Below are 20,116 nucleotides of genomic sequence, written 5' to 3' on the forward strand. Positions count from 1 at the left end.
CACAAAGTAGTACTATGTTAATCAAAAATCCTGTTTCAGAGGAATCGAAGATGTTCCGTGTCTTGACATCTGATAAATCGTCACACTGTGCCAGAAATTGTAGCTGCTTACTCAAGCACACTTACCTATGTTTTTGTTTTTGTCTTGTTTTTAAATCGGATGCCATTGTCAGACTGAGCACAGTCTTGGGCTTTTACACAGATACTCAGCAAGAATACTGTACAGTATAATTGCACTCTCTGGACTGCCTTTCCCAGTATCAAACATGTATGTTGATGCAGGTATGTGTGTTAGAAATATATAGTCTGCTCTGTGGGACAAAGTGTTGGTGTTATTGCTCAAATGTTTTCAGTAGAAAATTGAATTGACAAAGACAGAGGCCCTTATTGAGGACCACTTGATGAACTTATGGAGAGTGATGTGATCAGTGAAATGTTGAAGCTCTTGAATAGCTTGCAGCTATTCCTCAGCGCTGGAGCAAGATAAGAATAGCACTCACTTGTCTCCTTTCCATTGACTAGCAAGTGTGGCTGCTCTGTTCCAGCAGGGTTGCTTTAGATGTAAAGAATGGTAAAGGGAAAAGAAGTACCCTCTGGGTTCACAGGAGCAGCCTGGCCTTGGATATATTTGGCTCTGTCAGTTTGCATACTGCTCTGCAGTGGTCTGCAATTAGGCTGTTTCCTGTTTCAACACAGGATATGGTAGGGCTGTGAAGCTTTGCTATAGATGCTCTTAGGGAGAATGCCAGGCTCTTTGAAGGAGATGCATCATATTCATGGATCTAAAATTACACAGAGCTCTGTTATTTCATAAGTTGGGGGAATCGCCTGCTTATGCTCAGTGAAATATAATCCAAGTGAAAGCTGTAGGTTGTTTTTCATCAAGTCCATCTACAATACATAGAACAAGTCACAGTCCAATTTGAAGGGTTTTTTGTTGTTGTTGTTGTTTTTCCCCCAGTACTGACCTCTTTTAAATTGATTTTATTTTAAAGTTAGGTTTAGACCATTTAAAATTAGTCTAAAGATCAGCAGTGTAGACATGTTCACATTGGTATCCAAATACAGCCCTTTCCTGCCTCCATAAGAACCACTGGAAACTGTTCGTCAGCAACTTCCTCCTACTTACGCTCCACCCTCCCTGTTTCAACTTGCTGTTTTCTGGACTGGACGGAAGTAAGATGCTTGAATGGAGCCTACCGTGAGAGACCTGCACCTAGTGTTACTTCTGCTTCATTATAACAACGCTGTGTTGTGTAAGACTTTGTGCAGTAGAAAATTAAAAAAAGTAATCTTTTAAAATGCAATGTGGCAGTTAGGGCTGGGCCATATCATACCTTTCACGGTAATACCGGTATAATGTTCGGCAACGATAAGAAAATGAAATATCGCGATAGGATATGGGTAAAACGCACATGCACAGTGCCTTTGTTTTCATATGCACATGGTGGAAAAAGCATGGCGGAGAATGAGAAGGGCGAAAGCGGATCGTTGAATGAAACGGATGAATCAGAATTGGTTTTTAAAAATGCTGCAACTTCAGTGGTGTGGAACTGGTTTGGCCAGCACTATTTTTGGTAGAGCATGCTAGCGGGCCGTCGTTATTACAGTGTTTTTTGGAAAATACGGCACACTTAAAATCAATCCTTTGATTTTTCTGAAAATCGACAGTGCCCTTTATAATCCCGTGTGCCTTATGTATGAATTCTGGTTGTGTTTACTGACCTCGAAACGATTTTATGTGGTACACGGCACTCGAAAATCTGTCAAATCTTTTAGTACGACTTTGCTAAACTACGAACCCGCACAGCTTGATGGATTGTCGGAGCATTACGGCTATATTAGGCAGGAGCCTCGCAGAGTGATACATACTGTGCTTCAACATAATATTACCGTGTTGTGCGTGTATAACCTCTTTTTAAGTTCTGTGGATATTATACATGGTTATGCTGAGGATATGTCGGCCAATTTCAACTGGAAATGCCTTTTGGTTAAACTGTCAGCAAGGAATTTGCATTTGCACTGTTAAATTTTTATTTAACTTTAATGCACATAAAAAACACCTGCTCGTTTAAGTGAAAATACTTTGATCGTTTTTTGTTTTTTTTTTTGCACTAATAAAGTTGAGGAGTTGTAAAGTATTTTGTCTAGTGTCAATTATATTGTCAGTTATATCGTTATCGCAAATTTTCAAATGTATATCGTGATAAATATTTTTGGTCATATCGCCCTGCTCTAGTGGCAGTTAAGCACTTTAATAAAATGCTTTCTTTTTTTTAGACAGTAAGTAAACTTATGATTGCTACTGTGCAATGATTGCATTTGGTTATTGTCTTAAAGCGGCAGTGGGTTCTGGGTTTGAATTAACCGAAGCCTTTGTGTGTTGACTTTGCATGTCCTCTCCATGTTTACAAGAGTTCTCCCCAGATACTCTGACTTCCTCCAACAGTCCAAAGGCATCCATGGGTTAGGTAAATTGGCATTTCTAAGTTGGTCAGACGTGAGCATGAGTGGTTGTCTGTTCATATTAACCCTGCGATGGATTGATGACCTGTCCAGTGTGTCCTGTTCTCTATAAGAGAATGGATAGATTGGCGTTTTACGTTATTTTAATCCTTTTTTTTTTTTTTTTAAATTTAAATCACATTCGCCCTAATCTCTACTAACACTTTGTAGCAGACACCATCCACTAATCTGTCAGCCATGCTAGCTGTAGAGTGATCAGATCAGTGCTAGAGTTGTTGGAACTGTTTCATTTGGGCTGATTAACCAGCCAGTGAGATATGCTTGTGACTTGCTTTTGTGGCTGTTTGTGTTCTTATTGTTATGACATACACTGTGATCATTCAGCAGTTTTTATATAATACATTTGTTGTCTTTCTAATGCCTTTATCTTTATGTCTTACAGCTCTCATGGTACTAGCTGAACAGTGACCGCTACCTGCCTGAGGACACCTGCTGCCAAATTCCCTTCATCATGTCTGGGATCCATGTAAGTGAAGAACATATTGCTTTTTTCCACCTTTGCTTGCACACTTTTTGTGTCCACGTGTAATAGAATTAAAAATCCTCTTCCTCTCTATATTTCAAAGAATCTGTTTGAAATGAAAACTCAAGATTCTCTCATTAGCATGTTTTAGTTGTTCTGGATGGTTACAAAGTCTATAAAAGCTTTAGATCTAACTCTTTTCCCAGTTATGAATCTAATACATTTGTTTTGGGTATCTGCTGGTATCACCCCAATACCAGTTTTACATTAATACACTGTACACTCCTGAGGAAGAGACCTTTTTTTATTTTATGTATCGGGCATATCAGGTTTCAGTTAAAACTGCTTTCCTAACTTTATCCAATTCAATGAATTGGTATTTTTCTTTAGTAAATTTTAGGTGAATAAAAATGAGAAACAATGGTTGACCCCATTTATTTGCTCTACTCTCAGTTCAGTGCAGCGAGTCTTCACTGCGTACTACTGTCATTTATGATTGCCATAGTTTCTTTTTACCCTGCTCTCACTGAGTGCACCTGCGCTCACTCACACGTGCATCACATGTGGAGTGGAGCTGACAAGATAGATGAAGTGAAATAATATTAATCACGCTGACAAGAGCACATTATGTAACTGAGTGCAGTAAAGGCTTCCCAACAAGTCTTAAAGTGAACATAACGATGACACATCATAATCATCTGAGCTTTTCTGTCACATCAAGCAGCTGGCCCACAGGTTACAATTCAGTCAAAAACTAATGTAACCACACAAAGAAAAGCTGCTAGCATAACATTGTGAAATACCACCAATACAGACATCTGATCTTCCAACAGCACTATTCTTACTTTAGATATAAATACATGTGCAACTCTTCCAAATAAGTTCCCGTGGTTTTGTTTACAAATCATTAAATTAATAATGCCTTTCTGTAAAGATAGAAAAGTTTCCTCACGTCTTCAGTTGCTGCATTACGTTTGCCCTCTGGAGGTTAATATGTCCAAGCAACAGTTGTCTGGTTTTGTTAATGTTGTTTAATGTGGATGACAAGCATCTCTCTCTCTAGATTAAGACAACACTGTAGCATACTCCTCCTTGATCTGCCAGAGGTTTCTTGATGCTGTGATCACAGCACTTTTTAAAACTTCAAGACTTTAACTTTTGTTTGATCCTTCTTCTATATTCTGTCTAATCGTAAACTGAAGCTTCCTATTAGCACAAAGCTGGAAGTTCAAATTGCACGTATCTGAGTTATACTGACAACTACTTTTAACTTCTCTTTTTCTTGTCAATATTTAAATAGTAGAATTTTATTTAGGAAGATTAAGAATTGCATTTTGCTTAACGCTTTAAATATGTAACCATCTTGTGAAATATAATTGCATCAGATGAATGAAATCTAGCTGATTATGCTTTTTTGCACTTATTAGCTTTTTTTAATGTTTTCTCAATCAGTCCAAGTTGTAGCTAATAATAGTTTCATTATTCTAGATATTTAAGCATCAAAATTCAAAGCTTTGCAGAAGTATAAATGTAAAGTCCTCTGTAAAGATTGACAATGTAAGGATGGGGGTGGAGACTGTAGAGGTGGAGTAAGCAAATACAATAAACTGACTTGTATATCGCCCAAGAGGTGAATTCGAGGTGGATGATCTACATCCTCTTCTCGAGCGCTTCCCTCTTAGGAAACAACACAAGGAAAACATGCTGCTGTTAAAAATATATGAACGCAACTTGGTGTTAAATTTAGCCGTAGTTTTCTTCCCCAGCTGTTTTGTGTGTTGCATGAGGCTATGTCTTAAATTACTTAAGAGCCGCAAGGAAATTTCCCCCAATGACACATTAGGTCTAGCAGAGCCTCAGTTTAATAAAGTTCTTTTCTTGATGTGACCACATGGAAATGAAGGCTATGGGAGATGCAATGGTTTTTGGGGGTTTTTCTGTGTCACGGCAGCCATCAAACTCGTAACGCTCTATTGACTGCGATAGACACATTCACAGCCTCCACTGCAAATAAAGCAGCTTGTTCAAGGGCTCTACTCGCTCACTCACACCTGCTGCTTTGTTCTCTGGCTTTGTCATTTCACGTTATTGAGGCATGATAGTGATCATACCGCTTTGCTGATCTAACAGTGCGAGCTGAATGCTCTGTTTTCCTTTCTTTTCTGTCATTTATATGTGATTCTTGCAGCTGTGGCTTTTAGACAAGTCAAGATTGATAGTGAGTGCAACTATATGGCAGAGCTTTAGCTGAGGTTCAAAGTCACTGCAGTGGAGTGAACAGGCAATAATTCTCACTGAAAGCACATTGTTTTGGGTACACACATACACAGGTATTTATTTTTTTCTCTCAGGGTTATTTTATCTCTAAGCAGGTACAGGTTTGGCAGGGCTATGCTGGGAATAAGCTGAGGTCAGCAGATTTAATAAACCTACTGTTTGGTAACTAGGAAGGAGATCTGCCTCATCCGGTTTTTGTTTTACAAGCATAAACAAAATTAACCCATGGAGTGGTAACTGAACTCTAAATGTCTGAAAATGGAAAAATATCAAGTTTGAAATGAGATTCTTGAATTTAAATGTCCTCCATGCTTGTTTGAGTAGCTTGAAACGGTCAACAACTCCCATCTCAACACTAGTTAAATTTATGCGATTAAATGGTGAAATTTCCTTTAAATTACACATTTAAATGCTTTTTAATGGTAGACATGTTTATCAAGCTGATGTCAATTGGCAATCTAAAAGAGAAATGTATTTAGAGAAGATCTGTTTTCATTTTTCATATATAATTTTTATATATGAAAGGCTGCAGTGAGGCCCAGTGTAATGTAAACATGGACTGATCATCCAAAGCTACTTTTGATTCCAAGAATTCAAATTTGGAGCTCGAAATGAGTGTCATAGGTCCCTTTTATTTCCTTTTAGCAGATCATCCAGAAAAATGCTTATTTGGATATCAAAGCAGAAAAACATTTTGGCTTTAGACACTTAGGTGTTATATAGGGTTTTATGCCTGTGATTCATGGGGAGGGTACTACCATTACACAAATAAAGTTGCTGCTTTATACAGTTACTGCTTCTATCTGATATGTTATTGCAGTCTTAACATTTTTGTCAAGATTCAAATAACTACCTTGGGGTGCATTATCTCTGCCTTTCAAGTGTGCAATATCGAGCACAGCTCAGCCCAGACAAATTATTGCTTACTATCTATGCCACACCTTTTGTTCATGCACAACATTTAACGTTTAATTTTTAGATTAATAAACTCTTTTAATGACTGAACAGTGGCTCAGTGTTTAGCACAGTAATCTCCCAAGTAGGGATGGGTATCGTTTAGGTTTTATCTGATACCGGTGCCAAATCGGTACTTTTGAAACGGTGCCGGTGCTCAAACCGGTGCTTAAAGAATGGAGAACACAAAATTGGTCCAAAAACCTCTCATGTTCAGCTGTTTTTTGTAAAAAGATAACAATGTTAGCCTTTTCTGCAGCTATGGGGCATATATGGTATCACTCTTGGCTGGAAGCAGTGCTTAAACAATGGAAAAAACACAAACTTTGTCCAAAAACCTCTCATGTTTAACTGTTTTCCACTTTTTCTTTGGTCATTTTAGCCTTTTTGGCCAGGGTGAAGGGAGTATCTGCCATCAAACAAGAAGACAGCTGCATGTAGCTATGATGATGTTTGCTAGTTCACCTTACATGCATTAATGTAATAACGTGGTTAGCCTACTCAACGTAAATTACACACGAACAACATTTAGCTACTCACGCAGAGAAGAACGGCTGCTGCTGCCATCATCATCCGTCATCATTTCTGCTACACTGGCAGGGCTAGGTGCCAGGACTCTATTCTTCGTGTTTTTGGGGGATGTTGCATAACAGGCAACCCACCCGCAGTAGATGCGCTCGTGTGAGGTCTCGCAGCAGGATATCAAATACGGCGCATTTCTGGGCTTTTAAAAAAACGCTATGCATCACCAGGTGTTTCATCGGATTTGAGGTGTTACCTCCTTTGACAGTATCACAGTATCAGCTTAAAGCACTTGTTGCAGGCTGCTGAGTTTGCATATTTTGCTGTGAAGTACAGCCAGACTTTTGACCGCTTCGGCTTGGACATTTTTAATCTGTAGCTCTGCTCTAAAAGAACGTACGTACCTGGGCCCGCCTACTATTCTCGGAAACGTAAAATGATTGGCTAGAAGTGTATCACAGCTCAGGAAAAAAAAGCACCGAAATAAAGCACCGAAATGTGCGCTGCTTTTCGGTCTGGTTACTACCGTTTATGTCAGAACCGGTGCCATCATGGCACCGGACACCGGTACCCATCCCTACTCCCAAGTTTCCATGAAAGCTCCAGTTTCTCTAAACATGGGGAAGAAAATTACTTGCTAGGTTAATGTTCATACTTCCTGTACTGCACCAGGAAACTACTGCAAAAAGTGTTACTTACGATTTTATTTGTTGAGGCCTTATTGGATTTGAACAGATTTAACACGGTCCTGAAAGATTTGAAAAGGGAAAACAAACAACATAAGAAGAAGAGTAAACTCTCTAAAGAAACATTCAGAATAAGGACTGTAATGCTGGCAGGCTTTGGTTTTAATAAGTGGATCCTAGTCTCATAACACTGTGATTAGGACTTGTTCTCGCCCTCCCCAATTGCCTCTCCACCTCTAAACTCTTTTATTGTGTTCTGTAATTTGTTTCATTTAGCTCCTTATGAGTTACACCTCTAGATAATGTTGGTTCCTCTGTGTTTTCTATAATCTAGGTACCATGGTCGACTGGCACAGAGTGTGTAGCCAAGTATAACTTTCAGACTGCCAATGAACAGGACTTACCCTTCTGTAAAGGAGACGTACTGACCATCATTGGAGTCACCAGGGTAAGAAAACAAGTGCCTTGAATATGGTTGTTCTAACTAAACCCACAGAGCTGCCATCCTAGCAATTATTATTCAGTGAATAAGTTACTGTTTAAGCTGTTTCTGTTTCTTCATGGGTTTTCACAGTTAATAGGGTTGTTTTGTTTTTTTTGGATTGTTCACCAATGATTGGACTTGTAAAATGTTCTCTGTATGTTAAAAACAATATACAGATGTATGCAGAGATGTAAAAGGACATGGATTTGTCTTCATTCTTGAAATGTCAGCAACAGTACCTATAACAGGATTTGTGCAGTATTTCATGAGACAATCCTAGTTTTTTGTACTTTAAGTCAGAAGACAAGACAACCAAAAGTTTTGTCCCTAACAAAGTAGTTAGTTTATTCATTTGTATGACAAATGACAAGACAAATAAAGAGCTACATTTAAAAAAAAAAAAAAAAGTGTATCAGCTTTTAAAAAGGTGCAATGAACTTAATCCTATCAAACAGCTTTATTGCTTCAGTTGGTGGGTTTCCTTTTAGCTAGAGGCACTCGCTGGTTTCTGTTGATGCAACAGCTTGTGCCCACAAATATCTGATGGGGCTGAAGTGGATTTTGGCTTTTATTCTCTACTGTGTCTTTCTGTGTTGTGTTATCTCTAAGGTACAGAAGTGTTCCTTACCCACAAAATGACTTGGTATAAAAATGGTACCCCGCCTTAGTTATGGTATTTCAGCTGTGTTGTGGTGTGTTCGACTGTTTCAGGATCCAAACTGGTACAGAGCAAGGAACCAGGTGGGCAGAGAGGGCACCATCCCAGCTAACTATGTCCAGAAAAGGGAAGGCGTCAAGTCAGGAGGGAAACTCAGTCTTATGCCGTGAGTACTAGAATGGATAATCCCAGTTAAACTGTCATGTCTGTGTGTTTGTGGTGTTTTGCATTTATTTTTAAGACCATACAAACATTTTTTAATGCAATGTAAGAGGATAAAATACTTTTTTTTTTTTTTTTTTTGTAGGATTGCAGAACTGTTTCATTCTGAAATAACATTTTAGGAAACTACCAAAGTTCTCCAGGATTGCGACAGAATACAGTTATAATCAAAATACTAATGGTCTGTGTCTTGTATCTCAGACATCTTTATGTATGAACAAGTTGTTATAGCCCGATTCACTTTTGTCTCCTGCTGTGAGAGGGAGAAATTAGTCTTGACTTCAAAAGATGAAAATTCCCTGTCTTCTGTTGTCTGTGTCAGACACCCATAGAGGCTACAGCCAGCTGTGCACTAGATTTGAGTGACATTTCGGGCTCTTTGAAAATGCAGCTATTCAAAACGAGGAAAACATAACGAGAGGCATATTCAAATGAAAGGAGACAGGAAAGCCGAGCTGCTGCAACCGAGCTATGAGCTATAAGATGTTGAAAGCTGTGAGAGCTGCCAGACCATTTGTGTTTACTCTTGAGATGGTAATAAACAAGTCTTAAAACTTTGCAAAGCAGAAGAAAGTTCTTAATTTCAGTAGGAAGTACATGAATTGCAAGAAGAGAATGGTAAGTTGGACCTCAAAGTTGTGGTTTTTTGTAATGGGCATAGTTAAGTTAATTAAGTCAAAGATAAAGTACAGATTGTATTTCAGTTTCTCAGTGTTTCCAGTATTGGAAGTATCTAATTTTCTTTGACAGTAAGGAGTTATATACATAAGCTGCTCATTTATTTCCTTGTACCTTTCAAACCTCGTGCAGCAACAATGAACTCTTCTCGTGCTCCTAGAAGGAAATCATTAACACAATAAAGGTGTCAGCTGCGGATAGAAAGTGAAATGCAGTCTTGTCAGCATTGCATGTGTAGCTCAAACTATTCTTAGTGATATGTTCTTAAAATGTTGGCAGGAAACATTTATATAGACTTTTGACCCTCTTTGTCTCCCTTCATCAACTGCTGCTGAAAGCGTTGACCTCTCTATTTGCCACCTCATACCGTCTGTTCACACCATTTTAAATTCGGTTACTGTGTCATTCAGCTCAGGCATGTTTTGTGTGTGATATTAGGAGGCCCGGTGGTGCAGTAACTTAAAATGAGCCTTGTGCAGCTACAAGGGATTTGTGTGCACACAACAACACTGATTATTAAAGGCTAACGTGGGGAACAGCTGTAATTAATCTGTAGCTCAGAATGAATTTAATGAAACTTGTTTTCAGCCATAACCAAATGTCCTTCTCAGAGTTGCTTTTCTAAAAGAAAGGAGGAAAGAAGAAGAGGGTGCTATGAAACTAACTCACTGCTCTTTGACTCCCAAATATTCAGCATGCTTTCACATCCTGACCTTCTGCTCTAATTGCTGCCTTTGAGATCACTGCATAGTTCAGTGTTTTAACTCAAGTCATCAGAAGTCGTTTCTCTGTATCCTGCAGGGACTTTTGGATTTTTTTATGAATCATCAGCAAATGTCTCGGAGAGGACCTCTCCCTCTCTTCTGGGTTACGTAAGGGTTCATCTGTGGTTTTCTGCTTTAACGTTCACCCGTATCGGTTGATACTCGGCTGTAGATACAGCGCTTGCCTCCTTTACTTGACTCTGCTCCATCTACTGCCCTCATGTGGCAGATATCTGACCCATGTAACCAAACCACCCTAAAGAAAGCTGGCGTATTCATCTGCGCTGTCCTACTCATTCCTTCCAAGTTGTGCTGAACATGTTGTTCACTTTTATTTCAATATGATGTCATTTCTGAAAACTGCGGTTAATTTCTGGAGACAAAGCAGCAAGTGTGTGTCTACCACTGGGCTTTGTGTTACTGGGGCCATCCACTCTTGGCGCCTGCTCTCGGATTATTGGGAGTTAAAGAGCTTCTCTCCATCGGAGAAGCTCCCTATTCTGATCTAATCAACTCGAGCCATGTTAAGCAGCTTTACCACAAGGGCCTCTGCTGTCTGAGGAGACCAAGTGGAGTGATTGAAGAGGAGGAGGGCGTGAAAGAGGCAGCCACAGGAAAGTGGGCTAAATCATTCATAGTTGTTAATTACCACCCATTGACCAGCCAGTGCCGATAAGGAGACTTTGTCCTTTGCAATTCTTGGTGGCTAATGTGACCTTTCATACAAATAGTGGCAGAAATCAGCAGGGTACATGGGATACCCCCCTGTGTTTATGCTTAATACCACAGATCAATAGCCATGAATGGAAGGAAATTCAGAATACTGAAATAGGGTGTTAGCTTTTGTTGTAGGAAACTGAAATGTATCTAACAAAGATTAAAAAACATTTACCATTTAAGCTCGACGGAGGATGCATTATCATTGAAAAGCAACAGCAGTGTGAAAAAATTCTGTTTTTGTAACAGATGATTGTAAAGATGGTGGTTGAGTAGATCAAAGTGTGTGATCTTGCTGTCTAATCCGTCCTTCAGTAGCATATAGATGCCTCCTATCAAGCCATATGGCGAGGTTGATGCTCGTTGTGTAACAGCTAGCTTCTAAATCAGGAAGCAAGCGTTTCTTTGTTGCCACAACCAACAGAATTGTGATCGGCTTTTTAACTTAACAGGAGGTGGAGTTGGTTTTTGATCTCCCTCCTTTTCGCTACAGCGGGTGGTGAAAGTTCAATCCGTCTCTTGGTCTCTCTGACCGCAGTCGGGTATGGGTGACTTGGTTTTATCCTGCTCCCCGCCTTGTCTGAGCAGCTTTTGCATTTTCCTGTTATTGCAGTGCCTGTATGTCAGTTTCCGACTCTGCCCCAGGCTTTGTGTATGTGTGTGTGCGCATGCATGCGTGCGTGCGTTTTAGCACCATGTTTCCTGTTGTTTGGGTTCAGGTACTTTTTCACTGACTCCCCAAGATCAGACAGCCTCGCCCCTTCACCATTCAAGCTGAACAGGGTGGAAGTGCTGCTGTCGGCTTCCCATTACTGCCCCCCTCTTGTTTTTCACTTCTCATTTCAGAGGAATGCTGTGGGCCATGATACATGGAATTTGGTACCTCTGTATGGTTGAAATTTAGTTGTTTTCTTCTCTCTCTCTTTTTGGAGATATATTCTTAAAAAACGGCACAAGTTGAGTTTCTGTACATAGATCAAACAACGTCATTGTTACATAAACACTCTGTGTGCGGCCATAAAACACTTCCAGTCAATCCTGTGTGTCCTTTTTGTCTGACATACTCTCTCTCCCTCTTCCCTCTTTGTCTCCTCACGTCCTTCATTCCCACCCCTCTCTTCACTCTCTCCAGCTGGTTTCATGGGAAGATAACTCGGGAGCAGGCCGAGCGGCTCCTCTACCCTCCAGAGACGGGTTTATTCCTGGTGAGGGAAAGCACCAACTATCCTGGAGATTACACCCTGTGTGTCAGCTGTGATGGCAAGGTGGAGCACTACCGCATCATCTACCACAACGGCAAACTCACCATCGACGAGGAAGAGTATTTTGAGAACCTCATGCAGCTGGTGGAGGTGAGGAAGGATGGAGAGCATATAGCTGTTATTTGTAGTCTAATTTTGTTGACAGAACACCTTTAATAGTACTACTGGCATTCAGTTTGGCAGTAAAAAAACGATGAATGCCTTCTCATAATCATCATCATCATCATTTCCAGCTGGTTTTTGTTTTTAAGAGCCGAAAGACTTGAGGCATTTAACTGAACGTCAAAGAGAGCGATTTGTAAGAAAATGAAACTTTAAATGTCACCTTGTTTTAATGTTCCAGTGCATACTTCCTCTATCCTGAAGGTCACAGAGAGTTAGGCTACATTTTATTTAGGTAGCTCAAATTAAGTAGTATCGATCCTTAAAATAACTGTTACACCCTTTCTGAAGAAAACCATCTTAGGTTTTCTTCAGAAAGGGTGGCGCCATAGTTTAGCAACTAACACATGTGCCTGACACATGAAAGATCCCAGTTTGAGACCAGGAGAGGAACTAAATCTCCTCCTGTGGGAGGGTTGCGTTAGGAAGGTCATCTGGTGGAAAAAATCTGCCAAATCAAACATGTGCTACATCTGCTGTGGTGACCCCTTGTGAATAAGGGAGCAGCCGAAACAAGCAGAGTTTCTTCAGTAAAACTGAAGAGCAGCAGGAAAACAAACCTACTTGTTTTGTTTTGTTTTTTTTTGTTTTCCCCTTAAAAGGTTGTTATATAATTCCTATGAGAATTTATATTTCTGTTTGTTTCAGGCCAACTGTTTATCCTCTCAGATATGCTTCGTCTGTCTATCAAAGGTGTTTTAGATCTTAACACAGTTAACACTGTACGAGAGACTTGTTTCTAGTCTATTACAGAGCTAAAAGCCTCTTATATCACGTATTTTCTACAGTTAAATATTGTATCTCATTGTCCATTAGGTCACACTAGGGCTGCTCGATTATGGCAAAAATGATAATCACAATTATTTTCACTGAAATTGAGATCTCGATTATTTGACGATATTTATTTAACCCTTTAAGACCTACTATAGAACCAAGTCCGCCAGAGCTTATATATATATATTTTTTTTTTTATACATGCTGTAGTGCCATTTCTGGGAGCATTTCAAGTTACTATACATCAATACAACTGTTATAGCCCATAATTTAATAATATGTATGCATTAAGTCCATAGTAACTACATTAATTGCATAAAAGTGCAATAAACTACAAAAAAAATAAATTGAAAATCGTTTTTGTTACATATATTTCTACTTGGAGAAATTTAAGAGGCTTATCCCTCAAAACTTTAAATACAAAAAAGTTGCAAAAAATAGTTTACAACAACAGGAAATTTATTTTGAGTGTCTTCATAGTTTTATTTTTGAGATACACCAATTTTTATATACTGCAGGAAAAACGAAAAACAATCCTATGATGCAAATTTGCAAAGAAAACAGCAGGTGCATCAAAATAAACTATTTCCAGCAGTGTAATTCGAGTTCTAAGCATCACAGAAACTATTCAGAAAAGTCAAACATGACTTATAAAAACACCAGTATAGGCTTTTAAGGCCTACAAGTAAAAAACTACATTTTCCGCGAAAATGACGTCACTTCCGGTTTAGGACAGGAAATGGCGGACATGCGACAGTTCGTGCTGACGTCTGTTTCACTGTGGGAAGTGGCAACGCGTGTTTCTGTAATATTATGTTTTTGTTCCTGCAAGCGCTTTTTATGCAATTTTTGCAAAGTTTTATGTGGAAGGAAACCGTGACCGAGGACAAGCTGATGGCATAAGATGTAAGTACAACTCCTCTGGTTTCATATACAAAACAAATTATTGCGCTAGCTTACGCGGTTCAGGTTCTACAGGGATTTAAAAATAGATAGACAAAACTGAACGTACGGCTCTTTAAAGGGTTAACAATAAGAATGTATTGAATAATGACTTTAAAAAATAATATAAAATAGTGTGCAACACCACTGAAGTCTTTTTTTTTTTTACCTCTCTTTTCAACCAACAGCAGTCACTCTCCTCTCCAAATAACTTCTGCTTAGCTTTCCGAGCTTCCCTCGGGTCCTCTTAATCAGCGGTCTCCAACCTTTTTTGCGCCACGGACCGGTTTATGCCCGACAATATTTTCACGGACCGGCCTTTAAGGTGTCGCGGATAAATGCAACAAAATAAAACTAGTACCGGTACCGAAAAGACCAAGGAAAACCGAGTTAACGATCAAAACGATAACAAAATAACGCAGAAAACCGATAAAAACCCTGAAACCATACATTTCACACCTGAGCCTCAACTCTCACGGCCCGGTACCAAACGACTCACGGACCAAGGCCCAGGGGTTGGGGACCGCTGCTCTTAATTGTTGTGACGCATGTTCGAAATGCAGAGAGGTGCGCTGGATTTGCCACACGGAGCAGCGTGAGAGTAAAGCACGAGGGAGGGGCTAATAATCGGCTCAGTCATTTTTAATGATCGTTGAAAGCCCAGATCGTAATCGTGATTAAAATTCGATTAATTGAGCAGCCCTAGGTCACCCAATGATCCCATCACATTCCCCTAGCATTTGTGACAGTCAGTCAGTTGCATTAAAAGCTGATTATCTTACATTACACCTGCAGTCTTTGGTTATTGATTATTTTTTATTTGTTTGGTAAAAAGGAAAATGTAAACCTGTTTGAATCAACAAAAAAGTTGTTTTGTTTTTTTATTAGGAGTAAACAATTGGAATCCATCTTCTAAACTGCATGGCACGACAGCTAATAGAAATAAGTTGTGGTAGTTATATGGTGATAAATGATGCAGCAGTTTGATTACATAACTCTGTAAAGGACACACATGCTGAATATCTCTGTGGACTTCTCCCAAAACTCTGACTCAAGTACGTATCCTTCAAAAAGCTGTCTGATCCTCTCACTCCCTGACTGCTCTCTGTAAGCTGGTTCAGAGGAAGGACGGAGTGTGGAAAGGGGAAGACGGGGAGACATGATGATAGAAACGGAGAGGGAGCGAGATAAAGGCCTTTCATCCTCTTAGATAAAGAGAAGAGCTGGATTGGCGGCTATCACACTTTTAATTGGGCCTCATCTTTTTTGCCTTGTGGGGCGTTGGAAGTGGACAGGCAGGAATGTGCCAGCTGGCAACGAGACCATCTACATCCCCAGCGCATTCTTGTTATCAGCCACCCACAATCTCTCTCTCTCACACACACTCTCCAACACACACTCACCCTCCGGGCTCAGTTCAGCCTCTACTTCCTTTCTCCACCTCCCTCCCTCCTCCTTTCTTTCTGTCTTTGTGTTCCCTGGTGGATACCTGGCATATTGCTTTCTGTCCTCCTCCTCCTCTCATCTCCGTATCTTCCTTTCGCCCTCCACTGTCTCCGTCTCCCTGCTTTACCCTGCTATGTTTCTTTCTTTCGGTATCTCTTTACATCTTTATTCTGTAGCCTGTCTGCATTCCCTTGTCTCTTCTTTCTCTATAATTGCGCATGATAGAATTCCTTACATTCTTGTGTGTTTTTCCGGCTCGCTCGGTGTTCCTCTGCTCTGTTATTCTTCATATAGACCTACACATCAAATGCTGGCAGACCTCTGTCTTCAGTCAGCGCATCCTCTGATGCACGTGGTTTTTAAAAATAACAAAACAAAACAAAAACAAAAGCAAAGCTCGCTCCATATGGTATTTTTAGGGGTGTAATTGCACAGTCAAAGTATTGTCTGTTAGGGTGCTCACTGGCTGTTTCAACTCTGTGATCACACCTTTCTCTGCTAATTACACATGGGAAGATTGTGATTTAGCCACTTGTGCTCTAAAAACACATTGTCATGCATTCTAAGATTGCATTTCAGTGATTATTTGTTACATAAGCAATGCTAATTAAGGTCCGTTCAGGGCTGTCTTTTTCAAGATCATATAGGCAACGCTTCAGAAATGATAAATAATGACCTGATAAATGCTATACATAATCTAAATGCATCATTTGTGTATAACTGTGGCTATTTTACATGTGCAGTTAATTTGTCTTCAGCCTTCCTTCACCATGCTGCCCCCTGGTGGTTATAATCATATCTTACAGTCTATAGTCATCACATCAGTCCACAGTTGTGTAACAGTGGTCACAAAGAGGTTTCATGATTTATGTAACTTCTGCTATCACTTAAGGAGGCACTGATTTCTTTTCACATGATTTTTTTTTTTGCCTTTGCAATTCAACGCAGATGGTCTTTATTTCTTTACTTGCCGTGACAAACAGGGTCCTTGCCTTTGTAATACTATCCTAAATTGATAAGCAGATATGGACTGGGATTAGATTATTTTGTTGTCTTTATAAGGATGAACTGTAAAGTGTAATATGGTCCCACAAATGTGTCTGCATACACGTTTCCATTTGGACAGACAGCAGAGAGGCGTTTTCACCCATGTCAGGTCTGCTGCCATGCAGTCTTCCAAAACCTATCTGCACATCGCTGGAAGCAGATGATGTATGCGTCTGCTGAAAGGCGATTGGTTGACAAGTGGGCCAGAATAGGGAAGGGAGTGACAGAAGAGTTCATCTTGAATGAGAGGATTGTGGAAAAAAATCTTAAAAGATCAGAAATACAGTATAAAAAGTAGAGACAGCAGCTGCAGTGGACACTTGTCACTGTCATTGTCACTTCAGCTGTTTATATGTTATAACCTCACTCTTCTCCGTGGCTGGCAGACAGACCAACAACAGTACATGCCAGAGTGGCCCAAAGACCGGTTGTACCACATACTTTGCACGCTCCCTCCATCTGACAGCAGAGCTCTCTGTAGGTAGACGAGTCATCCCTGTATTGTCAGCTTGGTGCAAATGCACCAGCCCTCTCACCCTCCTCCTTGTTCCCACAGTAAATGCTCCCCAGGAACCTCACCTTTACACTAATACTGACAGTGTCCAGCAGAGGTTTAAACATTTCCCAAGTGTGATCTTTTCATCACAGTGTGTCTGACTTTAAAGTGTAGATTTTTATTCCTTTGTGTTTTTTGTTTGTTTGTTTTTTAACTGACTTCTGTTGATAGTTACTTTTCTGTAGTGTAGTGATTATTTAAGCATTTTATATAGTAGCCAAAGCTGCAGGGGATGTAATTTTATAAGTGACTTGCCCTCCGTATTGTTGTCCCTTGATCTGTCCACATCTGAAGTAGCTTAAAGAGACTACACCTTGTGCTTTTTCTTATTTTGTTTTACAATGGTGGATGCTCATATCATATTAAACATGTTCAAAGTTTCCAGTAACAAACAAGTCTACTAATGGGTCTGCATGATGTCAGTAAGGGCTGATATCCATAATTTGGTCATCTCAGACACGCAACTCAGGCTGTGAGCATAGGAGACCCACCCACAAACTTTACCAAAGGACAGCCAATCAAAAGAAATCTGTCTTAAAGGGAAGGAAGCTAAAATGTTTTACACAGTGGATGAGTCTCTGTGTAACATGAGTAGGAATCATTTCAAATGGAAATGCAGTGAAAGACACATAAAAGACCTTTAGTAAGTTTAGACATAGTGGATCATCTGTCTCTTCAACTACACGAATTTAAAGAAAAAAAATAGAGCTTTTAAAGTAATAAAACTTTATTCTGGTGGATTTTTTTGGTTTGTTTTAGAGCTGGAAAAAGGGCAAATCTGAAAATGTACTCATGTCTTTTGTAACTGGAGCTGATTAGAAACACACACTGCTTTAATAGAGTACTTCTGACTGGAGCTGGAGTTAAATTTTACAGAGCAGCAGAAGCAGCCCTTAAACTTCAGGCGAACACCTTACTGTGTTTTCTCGCTTTGTACTCTGCTGTAAATCCTCCCAACTTTGCTGCTCCTGTTTTATTCCATCTTTCATATGGAAATGAGGCCGGGATTCTGTCGTCCCTCAAGACGAGCCTCCTCGTCTTTAACAAAGATGCATGTTGATAAAAGGTAAACCTGTCATGCTGTACCTGTTTGGTGGATGGAGCCTCCTCTCATAAAATCTGACAACACAGCTTGAATCTTCTTTTCATCGCTACCGTCACATTTTTCTGCAGAGGGTGGCCCCGAACATCAGTCTCTCTTTTGTTTTGCATATCAAAAGCTTGTATATAGACTCAACAGTATGAAGTAATCCAAGAACATCCGTATCGGATCATTCAGCTAGGTACAGTGGCACAGTACAGTATATACTGCTGACCTAAATTCAGGGAAAACCTTTTGAGAGAGGATTTTCTTTGTAACTTTTAACACTTGAAGCATACATACTTTTTTTTTCTTTATGCATGGAGATTGTATTTAATTCTCAAACTTTCTCTCTCCAGCACTACACCAAAGACGCTGATGGCCTTTGTACCAGGCTGATTAAACCGAAGTTGATGGAGGGAACAGTGGCAGCGCAAGACGAATTCTCTAGGAGTAAGAGCACACAGAGCTCATTACACAGCCCTACAGGGACACTGGCACCAATACACACAGGGACACTTTGTTATGCTTGTCTTTATATGCCACATTAACCTCACAGTAGAGCAGGGCGATATGGCCAAAAATATTTATCACGATATATATTTGAAAATTTGCGATAACGTTATAACCGACGATATAATTGATGCGAGACAAAATACAACTCCACAACATTACTAGCGCAAAAAGACAACCTTCCATTTATTTTCACTTAAACAAGAAGCTGGTTTTTATGTACATTAAAGCTTTATAAAAATGTAACAGTGCAAATGCAAATTCCTTGCTGAAAGTTTAACCAAAAGGCATTTCCAGTAGAAATGGGCTGACATATCCTGAGCATAACCATGTATAATATCCACTGAAGTTAAAAAGAGGTGCTTTGCAACATTAAACTGCAGTGTGCAGTACGTATTTTTCGGACCATAAGGTGCACGGGATTATAAGGCACATTAAGCGAAACAAAGCAGTCAGATAAATCAAACTTTATTAAACTCATTCTTCTTGCTTCCTCCACTTCTGTACCATTGATTCATTAATGTTGAATTCTCTGGCAGCGGCTCTATTCCCATGTTGTTGCAGTATATTAATGACTAACCTCATATTGTGGATGGATTATCTCAGTTGTTCTCCTGACTGAAGTTTGGTCCGTTTACAGTATCCTGCCATGCGATTGCATTTGTCTCTAACCATGAAGAACCTTCACGTTAACTTTTATAAGTGGAAAAGTGTTAGTGTTCGTCCTCCAGCTTCACTGTTTATGTTATGCTAACATAGCTGTGTCGCTAGCGATCACGTAGCACATCATTATATACCAGCTAGCCCAACTTCAGTAACCCTACAAACGTCACTGCTGTTTAGTTTCCTGTCTTCATTTATGTTGGAAGTGATAGCAGAGCTGTACGTTTGATTTTTTTCAGAAATCTCTCCCTCAGAACATGCTATATCATGCTTAGGTAACTAGCGAAACTAGCGAGCTAACTTCCGCTAGCTTCCTGCTAACTTCTAACTCCGTTAAATGTAATAACTTTTGTTTTCATGGATGCCTGGAAGTTAAACTTTATAGTTACACCTGGTAAAGCAGCAATGCTGATCGTTTTATTAAAGATGAAAGAATTTAGACAGTTCTTAACTCTAAGTGATGCTGCAGTGTTGTTTGACCTGAAGCATACGGAGTTTAGGACCCAGATTACTCCCAGATTTAAGAGCATCTTAGTCCGACAAATATGACAATAACAACGGCCGCTTGCATGTTCTGCAAAAAAATGTGCTTTGTTGTGTATCTGACGGACAAACACCAAACCAGTTCCACATCACTGAAGTTGCACCATTTTTACAAACCAATTCTGGTTCATCTGTTTCACTCAACAATCGGCCATGTGCGTATGAAAACAAAGGCAC

General features: G+C 39.7%; 1 protein-coding gene across 3 annotated transcripts in view; it reads left to right on the plus strand.

The window, feature by feature from the left end:
* cskl (c-src tyrosine kinase-like) overlaps nucleotides 1-20,116 on the plus strand; it is a 53,046-nt gene that overhangs the window by 27,664 nt on the left and 5,266 nt on the right. For 2 of the 3 annotated variants that reach the window (XM_085421677.1, XM_085421595.1), the window contains 5 exons: nucleotides 2,908-2,991; nucleotides 7,762-7,875; nucleotides 8,623-8,735; nucleotides 12,083-12,302; nucleotides 18,580-18,673. In XM_085421677.1, coding sequence (XP_085277803.1) covers nucleotides 2,977-2,991; nucleotides 7,762-7,875; nucleotides 8,623-8,735; nucleotides 12,083-12,302; nucleotides 18,580-18,673 — 556 coding nt within the window. In that variant the 5' untranslated portion in view covers nucleotides 2,908-2,976. Of the gene's footprint in view, nucleotides 1-2,414; nucleotides 2,471-2,907; nucleotides 2,992-7,761; nucleotides 7,876-8,622; nucleotides 8,736-12,082; nucleotides 12,303-18,579; nucleotides 18,674-20,116 lie in introns of all 3 variants that reach the window. The other variant, XM_085421644.1, reaches the window with a different exon arrangement.

This window comes from Rhamphochromis longiceps, linkage group LG1, assembly GCF_057381845.1.
Source record: "Rhamphochromis longiceps isolate RC_006_pf linkage group LG1, R_longiceps_female_GT1.1, whole genome shotgun sequence".
Lineage (NCBI taxonomy): Eukaryota > Metazoa > Chordata > Actinopteri > Cichliformes > Cichlidae > Rhamphochromis > Rhamphochromis longiceps.